This window comes from Haemaphysalis longicornis, unplaced genomic scaffold (genome assembly GCF_048455015.1).
Source record: "Haemaphysalis longicornis isolate Haplotype H1 unplaced genomic scaffold, Haemaphysalis longicornis Haplotype H1 scaffold_1, whole genome shotgun sequence".
NCBI lineage: Eukaryota > Metazoa > Arthropoda > Arachnida > Ixodida > Ixodidae > Haemaphysalis > Haemaphysalis longicornis.
In genome coordinates this window covers 454,435,239-454,451,931 of record NW_027526203.1, presented here as the reverse complement: position 1 = coordinate 454,451,931, position 16,693 = coordinate 454,435,239, and the positions used below count along the sequence as shown (strand labels likewise).

Sequence of the window (16,693 nt, the reverse complement as noted above, 5' to 3'; positions counted from 1 at the left end):
TGGCCCTTAAAAAAGAAAGACTGCTACCGAAATGGCATCGTCCTCAGGGACACATTGGAGAATCTCCTTCACAGTGGTCTTTTCTTCAGAGGTGTGTTTGCCTATTGCCTCTGTCTGGCTGAAAAAGCACAGCTTTGTAATCAAGTGCTTGCAAATCACGAGCATCTCACAACTGAATGAGACCGAATGTAATTTCGGAATACTTTTTTAAACCGTTAAGATTGTTCTGGGGACTCCTATATGTAGTAAATATGGTTAATTATAAGATTTTTTTTAATACCTGCACTCTCCGTGTGTCGGCATTGTGCCGAATCTATTCACTTCTGAGGGCCACAGAGCCCATCACTGTATTTGTCCCACAATTTTTGCACTGCGGCAACAGTGTGCTGCTTTCAGAAGAAGCAGCATTGAGAAATAATGTCTGCTTCCCAGAGCCAGTAGTCATCATATGGAGCAGTGATTCACCAAAAGCAGCGCGTACAGTGTCCTGAGAGAAATAGTAGTCTTGGGCCCCTTTCTCCCTTCAGCGGCATTGACGTCATTGTCGAGAACATTCATTCAAGCTGTTATTGCCGCTATTTCTTCTCTTTCCTTGTCAGGAACACTTTGTTAATCTGTGATGAGATAGCCTCTGACAGGTTCGTACGGGGCCTTGATTTTTTTGGGCAATGAAGAGGAGGTACAATTACGCACCTGGCGTTTCATGGCTGAACAGTGCGGTTCTGCACACTCCCCATCAAAAAATGCTTTCAGAACATTTCGATGCCAGCTCAGGAGGGCATGGCGGAGGTGGGTGTCCCTGCATCAAATGAGGGAGATGTTACCGCTGGCCCCCTTTCCGCGTTCGACGCTACCTTCGCCACTTCGTCGCATCGTTCGTTTTCCTTCTCTTTTTGTTGCCATCCTCCTCCATTGCCGTGCTCCACCATCTGCTTTGTCACGGCTTGTGGGAAACTGAATCGCCTTGAGTGAGATAAGGGAGAAACTAGGACTGGTCCCCTTTTAACATTTGACGCTGCTTTGTTATCACCTTGTCTTATCATTCATTTGCCTTGTTTTCATTGCTATGCTTTACCATAACCGGCATTTCAAAATTTTCAATACAGCAGGCTTAGCAGGCTTGTGTAAAGCTCCCTCAATCATATTGTGGGTAGTGCTAAACTTGTTCACTTCCAAAGGGTGGAGTTTTTTCAAAGATTTGGACACGAGGTCATATGTTTATCGTGTCAGTAGAACATTAGTAAAAAGTTGCGGCTACATGTGCTGCCTCCTGGAGTGGTAGGTCCTTGAAAGTCTCTGAATATTCTTGTCTTTAAGTCCTGTATAAACCCTACATAGGAAAGGAAGAATAGTAAAAGGGTTTGGCAGGAATTCGCACGCTATGACCACCTTTGCAACCCTAAATTGTTAGCATGCGCACGTTTAGAACCCGTGAATATTGGCTAGGGGAAAAACTGCATGGCTGCTGCAGAATACAAATGCAATAAATCACCTGTTTGTTTTCCTAGGTAACAATAAAATGCACGCATGCTGCCTGGAATAACCACTAAAGATCTAATAACCACACACCAATTTTATTATTGGCCATGTTTGTTTGTTTGTTTATTGCTGTTCCCAATGGGCATTATTGTAGGGGGATTAAATTTGATCAAATGAGCAACAAGTAAAACATGCATGTGAGCATGTAAACATGAGCATGCTTAGTTGAAAAGCAAGCACTGCGTCAGTGATGTTCAGCTACGAGAAATATCTATTGGAGATCAGTGCTGGCTATGTGTGAAGAGCCCCACTCCTTTTGGCAAAAAGATTTTTTGACATGGGTAAGAGGAATTAGTTCAAAAGAGACGTAGCGTTTCCATGTGTCAGAGGTATTACTGAGCCACATAAGAAATCCTAAAATGGTGTAAGTGCTTACAAGTTAATGCTTTTACGTTAATGGAGAACTCTGGGCAGAGTTTCCCTTAAATACTTTTTGTAATGTCCATGGGACCTGTGCTTAGTTCACTAGTTTACTGCTGAAGCTGTTCTTGTCCTGTTAATGTGATTCGTTACTATACTCAGTGTATCACCCAAAACAGCCTCATGTGATGGGCCTCTCCCTGCATTTAAACACCGTGACGTCACGAAGCGCACGTGTGCGACGGGGTGTGCCTACTGGCGGCTGCGAAATGCGACTGTGGTTGGCAAAACGTGCGTGTGCCAACGGCCCGCGCCAAAAAGGAACGTTGTGGGGTCGGTTTGTACTGTTGCTGGCCACCTACATTACAGACAGACAGACAGACATACAGAGTAGCTGCAGCCGTCGCACCTCCATGTGTGGCTTTCTGCTCCTAAAACCACCGCAACACAACTGTGTACCTTGCGGTCAACTGACGACGGGCATTATGCTTTCGGCTAATCAGTGCGTGACAGAACAGCCTAAAAGGGGTCATTCTGAAGGTTGGTGCTATTGCAACGCATTCCAAGAATGTTTTTGAAAATGTTTCGTGTCGGCTACATACCAAAGAAAGCTATGCCAAGCGGTGCCTCCAGCAACATGTGCGCTGTCTGTTCTTGGTCTCCTTGCGTCGCCCAGAGACAATGGCACGTGCATGATAAAAGGAAAGCGTGAAAGGTAACGAAGTAAAATAAGCAGCAACACAACAAAAATATAAAAAGCCAAAGCCAAAAGTTATTCCAATAAAAAATATTGGGATGATGTCGGGCTCTTCGTAAGTTACCGATTGTTTAGCTACTTTTTTACCCCAGTGACATTTCAAAATGGTTCGTTGTCATTGTCAGAGTGCACTGCACATAGCAGTCACATATGGTTAGTGTGCAGCTTGCGACAGTGACAGTAAAATAATTATCGGTGGTCATTATTGCATTATAGTCAAAGTTACTGGAGCGGTCGATCACGCGCCTTCGTCGCAATGCTTAATGTGGGCATGGTAAGCAACACACAGCACCGTTTTAACACACAGCACTAACACACAGCACCGTTTTAACACACAGCACTAATTGGCGGGGACAATGTAGAAAGTGTGACTGGGCTTTCACGAACAGCAGAAATTCGAAAATGGGAAGTGTTGCTATAAGTAAGAGAAGGCCATATCGCTTCTTTGGCTGCCAGCCTCTTCGACGCAATATTGCACGCATCAACAATGTCACCCGTGCTTAACTTTTCCAGGACACGAAGGAGTCTGACGCCGCTACCATTGCTTGCAAAATTTGCGTAGCCGAAAGCACAACACCCCCCGGCATCAGAAAAGCCAACTCACGAACAAAACTTCTACTTTTGAGTGCGCCCAAAGCAGCCTCACTGCATACGCGCCGCGCGCCGATGCGAATGTTCTGCCAACCACCCGCTTGGGTGCACTGAGCACGTGCGCTAGCCGCGACATCACGGCCGCCGTGTGACGTACCCGGGGAGAGGTCCTTTTGTGGGCACATGAAAGAAGGTATAAATACAGGAAAACCTAATCTTAGTTTTTTTTTGTGTGTGTTACCTAAAAGTTTAACAATTTCTGCCAAGAGACAGCATCACACCATAAAACTAGTGTCATAAAAAAATAGTTTGGCCATTGCAAGGAAGTATCCGTGTGTTCAAGATTTTTATTATTTTGTAATTGACTTCCTTTGTTTGTTCACTTAAAAAACTCCTGTTCTCAAGTAAGTTGGCGTTGAATCAGGTTTGGTCAAAAGTAAACTTTGCCTGACCTAGCTGGCAATGGAAAAGGCAAAATTAGAGAAATTGTGAGTTGCTAAAGTTTCTCTCAATTGCCCTCACAGTTTACTAAAATATTTTTAAGTATAAAAGTTACTGAGCATTAAATCACCTAATTTGGTGTTTAAATTGCACTATGGCAAAGCTGACCTGTCAGGGGCAGTTCGACTACCTATCTTGCAAATGGCATGGTACGAGGCGATTTGTAGCACTCACCTCTTTGAGTCAGCACAGATGCATACGAAAGTGCTTTCATTGGCCAATCTTAGCCCGGTTGAAGCCAGTTGCTTTTTGTGCGCTACTTAGCTTGCTTGAGGGCGCAGGTGGCCTCGTTTTCTCCCTCCGTTCAACTGACCTCTGCCCTGCCTGCTTTCCTTCACTTTGCACTGCCCCTGCATTTGCTGCGCTTTCTCAGAGTAGTTTCATGGCTTTCAGCTTTGTTGTGGCGCCATCGGAGAGATTTAGCATGGCGGAGGTGGTGGGTGGTGACGGTCAGCCGTGCAGCTCGCTCTGGATAAGGAAGTTCGAGGCGACTGGGCTGCAAGCCGCCAAGTCTGACTGCCCAGAAGCGGCCAGGGGAAGTCCTCTGGTAGAGGCGGTCCCTGGGGAAGGATCAGTTGATTTGAGTGGGAAAACTCGACATTGTACGCCTTTGCTGCACGAAGCAGTGCATTGTTCCGGCCGCCTCAGGGAAACTGAAGCGCATTCTGTGTCAGTGGGATTCCAAGCAAGGTCGTCCACCCCTTCAGAAGTCTGCTCAAAAAGATGCTGTAAGCCTGCACAAGGCCATCAAGAGGCACCGAGAGAAGAGAGAGAGCAGAACAAGAAGTTGCGCAAGTCGGCAGGGGCTTTCTAATGTTAATACTATGACTGCCTTTCAAGGCTCGTTGTATCAGTTGTTTTCTTTCTTTCTTTCTTTTTTTTTTTTTTTTTTTGCTAGTTAATGTTCAGGTGAGAAGTATCTTAGGAACTGCTCATTTTTGTGTGTTCTGTTGTTATTGTTGTTTGTATGTTTATCCCTGTTTTGAATTTTGTCAAGGCATGACAAGCTTCCTTTTTTGTTGTTATGTTATAAGTTCCTGATAAAGAATAAAAGTTAAGATTGCATTAAAGTTTCCCTCTGTGGAAACAAATCATGGGCTCTGTCTTGATCTGGGTTGTCTGTCTAGGAATCATCATAACAGACTTTAGCTTCCAATTGTTCTCCTATTTTAGAGGCCTCTTGTAGAGAACCCACGTGAATCAGCCTGCTGGACCCTTATAACTCAAACTAGTGCACACTACTTCATGAACCTTTGCTGTTATTCTAACACGGGCCTTATGAACTTATCCTGAAAATTTTTCAGTATCTTTGGGATTTAAGCTAAGCATATGGGATACATCATTGGCCTTCCAAACAGAATGCAAGCATAATCTTTCTTTTCTGTATGGCCGATTAAAAAATTGTATAACATTTGACAGTAATTTGCTACATATTTTCATGCCTGTATATTCCCATTTTGACTAACTTTCATGTATTGTGTGCGTACTTGTCAGAACTCGTTATACCAAACGGCTTGATTTACAGTGCTTTAAAATTGAAAAACTGGGGCTACACTGTGAAGGCTGATGATGGACAGCACCATTTGTTGCCTCCTGAAAAACAAAACAGACCAATGAAAAAGTGGCCTTTTTTATCTAGCAGACCATTTATATAAGCATATAACCATTTGTATAGCAAAATGTGACGACCAGTGTAAACACAGAGGGCCCCAGGATCTTGTTGAAAGGTCACACTTGCCCAAAAATGTTAAGGACATAAAAGGTGCAATCGGGCCGGGCTTGTGGTATGGCCTTGCATGTTTGCTTTGCTTACGCTTACTAGAAATTCATATAAGCGACAAGTGAGGGCTTCCCAAGCCAATGCAGTTGTATTTTTAGTTTTGCACTACTTGTAAGTGCAAAGCACTTATTTAAGAACCCCACTAGCCTCCATAATGAGGCTGTTGCAGGGTGGTACATATGTGCAAATGACATACGCTTGTGGACAGCTTTTACACAGGTTTTTTCTACAGCAGTGAATGTAACATTTTATTCAACTTCACAAATCAAAAGCACGGGTCTTTAAGAAAATTTCTTGGAGCTGATCTTGCCCAAGGCTGAAGTTCTGGCTTGTAACTAGTAGCTGAGGCTTTGTTGAGGCGCATCAATTCGCATGATTTTATACTCTTGCATGACTGCTCTGTTCGACAGTATTTTGATACACACCTATGGTTGTGTAGAAAGATGGTTTTACAATAACGTATCAGTGTAGGATACAGGGTATGCAAGAAAGGAGCCAGCTCAAAGCAGATTTATTTTATTTATTGTCCAGTTCCAATCCGACAAAAAGGTGATGACGTACTGAGCTTTTCTGATGCGGAGGAAGCTGTGGAGGAAGAGGATCTCACGTAAGCCCCCGTCTCACTTACGCTTTAGTTGTTCTCGGGCTTTGGCATCCTGTTTGGTTTCCATATGGCTGGTATGCCGTTGTCACAGAATGCTTCAGGGAGCAGGACGGCGCATGTAACGGCACAGTCAGTTAGAGAAGTGTGTTTTCTTCCTGGAACTGTTGCAAGACGACTGAATGCAGTTTGGCTGAGACTCCTTTGTCAATATCAGATTGCAGTATGGTAAGGTTGTGCACATTCTATATATATATATATATATATATATATATATATATATATATATATATATATATATATATATATATATAAAAGGCAACTCTCATACCCTAGCATAAAGCACTGTCACATCTAGTGGGACATGCAAGAAATCCTTCATCTTCCACTACGTTCTGAACATAGTTTATTACACAAATATTAAAGTGGATTACAGTGAAGCACCATAAACCGTTTCTTCAATCTTACACTATAAGAAGGTTTGATTGGTGGGTAAGACTACAGCTACCATGGGAAGACCGCAATAAGACCATAAGCTGGTACTGCGTGGTGCGGTTTTTGCGAATTCGGTGGAGTGAATATCCGCACTTTCGAAATTTGCAGTGCGTTTTACATTGCTTGCAATTTGCAGTTTTGGCATTTCAGACAGACGTGGTTTGTGAACCCCGTTACGTCTGTCATGGGTGAAGTTTTTGTGCTGCTAATACAAAATCTTACCGTTTGGAGAAGTATTACCTGAATAAATGAAAAGCTATTTCAGCTAGATTGTCACAGTGCCGTTCACCTAGCCATGTTCCTATCGGCCACTGGAGCAGGGTTCAATTTTTGGCGACCCCAAACAATGCTCAGCTTGCCAGATTCGAAAATTGCTCGCTCTGCAGCAGAATTGAATTCACAGGCAAATTCACACCATGCAGTGCAGGCTAACAAAATACAGCTGGTGACATTCACCGCTTTTGGGGCAGTGGAAAGTGGCAAAATTTTGTACCTCACATAAATGTACTATTATGAGCAATATGAAAGGGAACACAGGAACCTGTAAAAAACACCCTCAGACCCAGCTATCAGTGATACGCAGCGGCCGCCACCGCAAACAAAGTGGAAAGGGGGACGCTATTCTAACAACTGTTCCCAATCCCACCGTGCGTCTTATCGGCTCTCGGACAGTACCATATTATCGGCGAAATGATTTAAGCTGCTGCTTTATAGAAATGCCAGCGTGGTGGGAGTGCCAGCAGTTAGTGGAAGAGCACCCTCCTTTCCCCCTTTGTTTTTCACAGCGCCATCCGCGTATCACTCCGAGTCTATTTCGAGGCTGTTTGCCACGCGTTGCTGTGTTCCCTTTCATATTGCTCATAATAGTACTTCATCTGTGCCATGTAAAAAAAATACCGTTGAGGATTCTTTTTTCTGTGGTGGTGTGTACTGCCGCTTAACTCTTTTCTCTTTTGCTACTGTTTCTAACCATAACCAATTGTGTGGATTGACGGTATTTGGAGCCAGTTTGTATCACTTAAATAGGAAAATTAGGTCTGGCCGACCCACACCGCTTCATCCAAGAAAAACAAAACGCACTGCTTGTGATTACGTCGCATCAGCATTTAGGTTTTGTGGATGGGGCACTAATGGTGAATCGGGAGACTACCGTCAGTCGTCAACTTTCCTCCCTGACGAGTTAACTTTCCTAGTGGTTTTGTTATCGTTGCACATTTTGGTTGAAGTCCTGTTTGTAGTTCCAAATGCCGTTAGGATGGCTTTCAAATGATTCATAATGATTTAAGTTTCATTGTTTCATTCCTGCTCGACGCAATTCAAATTTGGCATTGCTGTGCGGTTTGACGTTGCTGCGCGGTTGCGCACGTGGTGAGCCAGTTCTCCATCATGCCCTGCATACAGGCATGCCAATCGTTATCTTGCACCCACCCCTGATTTCACCAATAAGAGCTTCTGCGGGGCGCCGAGGTATGACACCCAGTCATCGGATATCAGTTCAGGCAAGGGCAGTGTTTTCTTTCTCGTCTGGAACACCACCAGCTGTTCACCGGCGAGTTAGGCTTTGTGGGAAAGTATTTCTGGAAGGGCGTCCTTAAGAAACAACTTGCTTATGTGGCTAAGCCTGCAATAGCTTGTGTATCGTCTCTTCATAGGAAATTTAGATGGCGTGGCAGTACAGGAGGCTTTTGTTTCTAAACATCGTTGTGAGACAGCTCCTCGGTGAAAGCGTGCTGGCTTCGATTCTAGCGTCCCCACACGACAAAAGATGACAGTAAATCACGAGTGCAAATCATGACAGCTAAAACGTAGTAACTTTATGGACACAGTGAACGTTCACAAGCGTTTGCCACCAAGTTTTGTTTTGAGCTCCGAGCGGATTTCCTTACCTCCAGCTGTGCTTGTCCGGGAATAATTTTATGGCTGTAAAAGCAAATTACGTCATTGGCAAGGTTTGAACATCACGTGGGTAGGATTTGCTCCCACCAGTGGCAGAAAACCACCAAATTTCGAGAGGCACATCCAAAGTCGCGCCGCATGGCACAGGCACTTAGTGTTCTAGCATTTTTCCTTACCTGAAAATCTTACGCGCTATTTTCTTTTTCTCTAGTAAGTGTTCTTGAAGCATTTGCCTGCCGAATGCATACTCTTAATTTTTTTTACCGCTGCTAGGTTTTTATGCACAGCTACCTGTAATTGTTTTTTTTTTTTATGTCATTCCGATTTTGGCATTTTTCGCACACATTATTTATGAGGACACTTGAATGCTGATATCGCTGGAAAGGGAATTTGTCTACATTTCAGTATGCTGCAATATATGCTGAACCAGTATTTTGGAGAGGTGGGGGGGTGTATCTGCCAATTGGTGGGTGAAAATCGACCCAACACACAAAAGACTTATGTGTTGGCCATAGCCTCCTCCATGCTGAGACTGCTGGCTCTGTCGCCCCGAAACTTATTTGAGCAGTCTATTTACTGTGGGGACGCTAAGTTCCTAAGTTTCTTTATGGCCATGTGGGTGCGTACTGCTGCTTCAAGGTGAAGTGAACTTAAATGTACCTTGTCGTCGTCTGCTACGGAAAGGTGTCTTCTTGCTTGCAAAAATACACATAGGGATCAAGTTCCGGCTTGTTGAGCCAGTAATAAAGCCTGGTGCTTTATGCGGAGCATTGAAGAGTTGCTAAGCGGTGTTCAGTGTGCTGTTCCAGCTGGAATGCTCGGCCTCTGGGGTTTACTAGCTCTCCTTGGTAGGCACTCCTCAAGCTGAGATTTTCATGAATGCAAACACGAAATTCTCAGATTGTGAGCTGCGCTTCACTCTCGCTTGAATTGATTCAACATTTATTTATTTTATTTATTTATTTATTTAGATAAGTGCCCACAAACAGCATGATGGCTTCAGCGTGGTGCACAGAAGAAACAAAGGAAAGGATAGGAAAGGGAGATGTGTACAATGGGGAAAAAAGAGTATAATAAAAATAACATCAATGGAACAAACATTATATGGCTGACTCGCACATGATTCTACAACGCAAAAGAACACACTCAGAAGATGTGTACCATAGCCTAAAAAGAGCATGAGAAATGAAAAAAAAAAAAAAAAAAAACTCAATGGAACAAACATTATATGGCTGGCTTACATGATTTCACAACACAAAAGTACAAAAGTACACACTCAGGCTTTAGATGTATTTTTAACAGCTTGCACAAAAGTGCTGTACCGATCAAAGATACTCAGATCAGGCGCTTCAAGTGAGTTGTAAAGGAGTTGCATTCTCTGGACAGGACTTTTATGATTGACGGCAGGATAAAATAGTGGCGGGGAACGGCATCGTGTGGGGACATGAAAATTGATGGAAGTTAGCAAATCGGCAGAGTCATCAGCTCCATGAATGAGCTTGTGAAGAAAGCACATATCAAGGAGTGTTCTTCTGTCACTCAGTCTGCTTAATCTAGTGTGGTCGAGTATTCTGTCATACGTGTAATATATTTTCCTGAAAAGGTAACGATCATAATAGATTCGAACAAATCTCATCTGGACTCGTTCCAGAGACAGTGACAAGTATTGAGGAACAGAGTTCCATACAACCGAGCAGTACTCTAGCCGGGAACGTACAATAGCCCGAAACAGGGACAAATAGCAGGTAGGATCAGTGAACTCTTTCGTGACACGCGTTACGAGTCCAAGGGATTTCATTGCATCGCTGGCTGTTTTTTCAATGTGGTGTTTAAAACTTAGTGATGAGTCAATGTGAACACCCAAGTCCCGCACTGTTGACGCTCGAGTAATGGAACCCCCATGCAGCTTATACAAAAATTGAATCGGCACCTGTCGACGATGGTATGATATCACATTGGTCTTTGATGGGTTAATGCGAAGCATGTTTGCTGAACACCATGCTGACACGGTGTTAATGTCATCTTGTAGAAGAGAGCACTTGCCAGCCCTGTCTATAGGCCGAAAGATCTTAATGTCATCAGCAAAGAGGAGCATTTCAGAGTGTTGCATGCGCTCAGCCAAGTCATTGATAAAAATCAAGAACAACAAGGGGCCCAAGTTGCTTTCCTGAGGCACTCCAGAAGTTGAGCGAAATTCACCAGTAAAACAGCCCGCAACTCGTACAACGTTTGTACGGTTAGACAAGTAGCTTTCAAAAAGCATCAAGTACATCTTACATATAACATAGTTATCCAGTTTCTGTAACAGCAAGGAGCGTGACACAGTGTCAAATGCCTTTGACAAATCAAAGTAGATTACATCAATTTGGTGTCTTGAATGTACTTTGTCTTGAATGTACTTTGCTAAGAAAAGCACACAGATTTGTCACAGGTGAACGATGAGGAATAAAGCCATGTTGTTGTGTACACAGCTTCTGGGAGAAGTAAGAGTAAAGGCGGCTGTACAAAATAAGCTCCAGAACTTTGGACAGAGAGCAAATCAGTGACACAGGTCGATAATTTACCACAAGGGAAGGGTTGCCAGTCTTAAATATGGGTGCAACAATTGAGTGTTTCCAAGGGGTTGGAAAGACTCCAGATTGTATACAGAGGTTGAAGATGTGTCTCAGTATGGGTGTAAGTATCGGTCCACAGCCCTTAGCAATGAAGCTGGGGATGCCGTCGTGGCCACATGATTTTTTGGCCTTCATTTTTCTAAGGGCTTCACGGATTTCCGTCTCTGTCACTGGCGTTGCCGCCAGGCAGTCTGCCTGTAAGGTCTTATCTGCATAGTCAGTGTTGCCAGTATTAACAGCTGAAAAACTGGAGCTGAAGTGGCTAGCCAACAGGTTGGCAATTTCTGTTGCGTCGGTACATGCCTTGCCTGCAGCTGTGCGGATCGTTGAAATTTTAGATGATCGTGAGCCATAACTGTGCATGAACCTCCAGAACTGTCTGGGGTCCTGCCTCAAAGATGTTTCAACTCTGTCAATGTAGGCTTGCCTGTCCCGTTTAAACAGCTGCTTGGCCTGTCTTCTACAATCGCTGAACATTTTATACGCTGTTGGGCAGCCTGATACTTTGTGAAGGTGGTGCAGGTGTGCCTTTCGCTCGAGACACTGTCGCAGCTCTTTAGAGAACCAAGCTGGATACACGGATGGACGGGAAGTGCGCTGTGGGATGAACCTGGCCATTGCGTCTTGCAGTGCAGCAGTCAATTTGGCCGTGGCCGATTCTGCACAGTGGTCACTGAGCATGTCTGACCAGTCGTAGTCCCTTAGGAACACATACAGGCCAAGGTAGTCCCCACGGTCAAATTGAAACTTAGTTTGTGCACGAGGAACGTGCCTCACCACTTTCAATGAAAACACTATCTCTAAAGGAGGATGATAACTATCTACCCGTGTTAGTGGAGCACATGCCCTCTGGACACAATCATCAGGAGAGGATTGCGGTCCACCCAACCACAAGAATAATAAGCATTTTACAGTTGGCATTCGTAATAGCCCCAGAATACTTAGTTCCAACTGTACAACAAATACACTCAAATGCAAATCCTTGCATGTTTATCCAAGCTTAAATGCATAAACACATACCCTCTGATCCTCCTCTCCTAAACTTTTCCTCTTTTTCCTCCCCCCTTCCAATACCTATCCTCCTCCCCATACCTCCTTGTATACCCTTCTGCCGTTTCTTCTACTTTTCTCTGCCCTATGGCACTCCTACCTCCTCCTCCCTTTCCTCCTCCTCATGTCCTTTCCATCTCTTCTGTATTATCCTCACCCTCCCCAATTATCCTTCCTCTCCTTCTTTAATACCTTTCCCCTGCCCCCATACATTCTCCTCCTCTCAGCCCCCCGCCATCAATTATCCATCTTTCACCTCTACTCCCCCTCCCTTATTTCCCCTTCATTCTCCCTTTTCTGATGCCTTTTTTTTTTTTCATTTTGTTGTTATCCTTCTCTTGCTCCTTTTGCCTTCTCTATCCTCCTCTTCTTCCTCCCACTACATTCCTCTTTCACTATTCCTCCTCCTATTCCCCTCAACAGTGACTGTTCTCTAAACTCCTCGCAAGATATTGGCGGTGCTTCGCAAGATATCGCTCGACGCCTAGTACGGGCAGTGCTGGTATCTAGAGTGGTCTGCAGTGCCATGTGTTACGATCTCACGAGGCACCGACTTCACCAGCTAGAGGTCTTGTATAGGGAGACGCTGAGGGCTATTACTGGCTTGCCCCGTCACATTGCGTCGAGGAGCTGTACCGCTATGCTGGTTTGGCCACACTTGGAGATACCATCTCTGTGTGCATAGCAGGCGCCAACCATCGTCGCCGCTTGACACTATAGGGACGCCGCCTGCAATGTCATGACAGTAAGTGACTTCTAGATGAGCCACCCATCTATCAGCACGTTCACCCATGGGAAGAAGTGCTGATTAGAGTGGCGACCAGCGCCCCGCAAAACTGCTCGTGCTACTCATGCAGCGCAACATGTCACACTGGGGCAGGCCACCGCAGTTACTGACACTGCGGATGCACGGACAATACGTGTGTTTGTGGACGCCTCCTGACAACCTCGCATGAATGCTGTGGCACTTGCAGCTGTAGCGGCAGACAGCAATGAACGCAGCGTCCGGGCTTATGTCGTCGACTCCGTTCCAGACAGCACGAACCTTGAGCTGCGCGCTATTCAACAAGGCCTATGCCTAGCACGTTCCGTTCTGCAGGCATGTATTCGGCACACGTACCACCGTGGGCACATTTCCACGGATTGTGCCGAGGCCTTATGTTCTCTCATTGGAATTCCACGGAACCACTCTGCAGCACACTGTATTAAACGGTCATGCAGCTTCCTGCACGACACCTTCTACACACCTGTAACAGTCTGGTGAACCCTGGCCATGGAGGGCATCCCAGTAATGAAAGTGCCCACAGGCTAGCGAGCAAGGCATCTTCGTCGAACCGCCGTCAGCCAGGGGAGAGCATTGCCAGCAGAGCCCACTTTGATCCTGACGAGGAGTGTCGGTGTAGCAGACATGCCCGCCGCCTTCACCTCCAGTCATCAGTACCAGAGAATCCACATCCCCTGCTTCCTGGCTTATCCCACAGAGCGCAGGTGTTTTTGAACCACGCCCGTTCCGGCTTCACCATAACCGCCGATGTTGTCGCAAGGTGTCAAAGACGGCACATTCACTTTGGGACCCCAGGCAACGACTCCCAGCAAGGCAGCATTCTATCAACTGCAGGGTCTCTGATGGCAACCTCTGCGGAAAGCTCCTCTTCTGCAGACCTTGCAGGAATTCAACAGACCAGATCTGCACCAAGTTCCTCCCCTTCTCTCTTGGACCCCCATGTGCTCTGCTACACCTGCCATGGCACAGCCAAACCTGACCTTCCGCACCTCGTCTGGTCTTGCCTGGGCCTTGTCGTACTTCGTGCCCAACACCGCCCAGCATGGGTTCACTCATATGAAGGGTGGATTCGGCCCTCTTGTCGTGTCAAGGATACATTGACAGCACCCTGGAGCTTCGTCTGTGTGGCCTCCATGGCTTGGCATTATTAGCGTTCTCCCTTCCCTTCTCTTTCCCTTGCGGCTTTGGGCCATCCTTTCTCAATAAAGTTTGCTTCTTCTTCTTCTAAACTCCCCCCCCCCCCCCTTCCACATTCCCCTCACAATTCCCTCCCTGCCCCCCTCCTGCTACTAGTTTTCCTCGATCTCTCTCCTCTACTTTCCTCAACCTCCATATCCCATTTCTTCCACTTCACCCCGCTACACTACTCTTCCCCTCACCAATCAAGTGTGCATCAATTTCCATTGGGTCATTAGCCCACTATACAGCAAGTTCACCAGTAACATTTCTGCTAAATTGAGTGACAAAAAATTTTGGAGTTACTAAATTATTTACGAACTAACTAAATTATTTATGAACTAACGAGGTAGCCCTAAAAGATAAACAACAGTTGTCAGGTTTCAGCATCGTTCTACCCTTAACTTGCTCATTTCATTTCTGGCGACGTTACCTTTTAGATCTTGTTTTTATTAAACAGGAGTGGCCCCTCACTGCTTGTTTCTATCACTCCTTTTCTAGAGTAGGTAACTCCTTTACATAAATGCATTGACAGTGTTTTTTATATAACCAGCCACGGTTGCCAAGTGTGAAGACAAACGTTGACCAAACCCTCTTCAGTACAAGGGAACCCAGGATTAGAGTGCCACCAAAGTGAACGGCAGGCATAGTCGGTAGTAAAGTAGGCTATGGTTGATTGTGCATATAGCTGAACGTTTGGGAAGCATGACTGTTGCCAACACCTAACGCACATGGTCATCTAAACGTGTTTGGCCAAGCTGGCTGGTAGAGCAATGACCAAGTACCATTCACTCGGGTCTTTACAACCTTTTCACGTTCACATTGTATGCATCAACAGCCTAGCCAGAAATGACTTTTCTTTGCGCTGACGCATCATCATAGCGACATAGTGATGTTGTCATGCGGGAATAGCTGCATTCAGTAAAAGAATGGGTTGCAGTGTGTTTTTTATGAATGCTGATATTTTTGTTGGGAACTGATTTTATGAACTAGAAAATGCTGCAACGTTAAAAAGATGCATTCAGTCTCTGGAAAAGCCACACCTGTTCTTAAAAAGGAGTACTGACACAAAATTTTGTTATGGTTTTTTCCCCGCGGCTATAGGTGCCTACGAGCCCACTAATCATAGAATGGCACATTAGATTGTCGAACGCAGCATAAACAATCACTTGCAGCTCCGTTTGTTTGTGTCAGTTTCGGTTTTGGTGAAGTGAACACCGAGGCAGCGGCTATGATGGCAAGGCAAATTTGATGTCGCTGTTCTCATCGCACCATAGCCAGTGCTGGTCTAAGCGGACGCGCACACGCCCGCCCAGAACGGCCAGATTGGTTGTAGTTGCACGTGACGTCAGGCCCAAAAACTATGACGTAATGTACAAGACGGAAAAGCACATGCCAACACCGCCGCGGCCGCCTTGATACGTCACAAGAGCCCTGACGTCGGCCGTTAGGGTTGAAGCGCAGATGACATCATGAGCTTGCTCGATGGCGCGGATGAGCTTTCTCGTGCCCGCAAGGATTAAAATTTATTTAAAATATGTTCTGCTGAACATTTACGGCTTAAACTTCCGAGGGGGTACCGCCATATACAAAGGAAGCTTTTTACATAGTTATCTGAGCTTTGACATTTGGTGTCGGTACTCCTTTAACAACACCCAGCTACTGATGGTGGGCTGCTCACACTGTTTGCTGTCTTAAGGCAAATGGTGAGGGTGCAACGCACAAAGAGCGCCACGAAAACGAAAACAGAAAATACTGTGGCAGCCTGTAGGGGCGACTTCAAAAGTGTCCAAGCTCCTCTGTCTGTGTAGCAACTTGGTACACCTACAACAACGCCCACAAACAGTTGAGAGAACCTTCACATGTTGCTCTGCCACGTCCAATGTTATGTGGAAGCTTTTTTGGGGAAACGGTGGTGTCGTAGCGTAAGTGCAACTTGCGCTGTGGTTGGAAGCAGTGTTTAGCTGTTATGACAAGGGTTTCAAAAAGTGACCTGTAAGCAGCCAGTACCAAGTTGCCATGCACGACAAGATCTTGCATTGATAAAAGTTCACAAACTGGCGCCGTTTCCTGATGCATCTTTAGGTGAATGTTGCTACATTTCCTGTGCCTCGACAGTCATTAACTGCTCCCATTCTTAGTAGAATTTAAATTTTTAATTCGCCAAGCCTCTTCACTGCACTTTGTGTGGCTGAATGTGAATGAAAGATGTCTTCACTTTGCATTTTTCTGCAGTGGTCCAAAAGATGAAATGCTGGAACACGGTAAGTCTATCATCTGAGTTATTTTTAATTGCAAAAAGATAGCGCATCCAGACTGACATATAGGGTGGAAGGGAGGGGGTGGGGGTATGTCCATAAAAGGGGAGCATGCACCGTAGCCTCGGCAGTGCTATTTCAGATCTACTTGGGGGCGTTCCAGAGTCCTACATGAAATCTCCAAAGTGTGAGCTCTTTTCTAGCAATGCAAGCCTAACGGGGAGGCTGGTGCAGGAAGCAGACATCGAAACAGACCGCACAAGCAGTGGCTGTAGGCTGAAGGGAGGGAC

General features: G+C 45.4%; 1 protein-coding gene across 2 annotated transcripts in view; it reads left to right on the top strand.

The window, feature by feature from the left end:
• Window positions 1-16,693, top strand: part of Rcd5 (microspherule protein Rcd5) — a 58,932-nt gene that overhangs the window by 27,536 nt on the left and 14,703 nt on the right. For both annotated transcript variants that reach the window (XM_077687839.1, XM_077687838.1), the window contains 2 exons: window positions 6,060-6,135; window positions 16,381-16,409. In XM_077687839.1, the coding sequence (XP_077543965.1) occupies window positions 6,060-6,135; window positions 16,381-16,409 (105 nt within the window). The remainder of the gene's footprint in view (window positions 1-6,059; window positions 6,136-16,380; window positions 16,410-16,693) is intronic.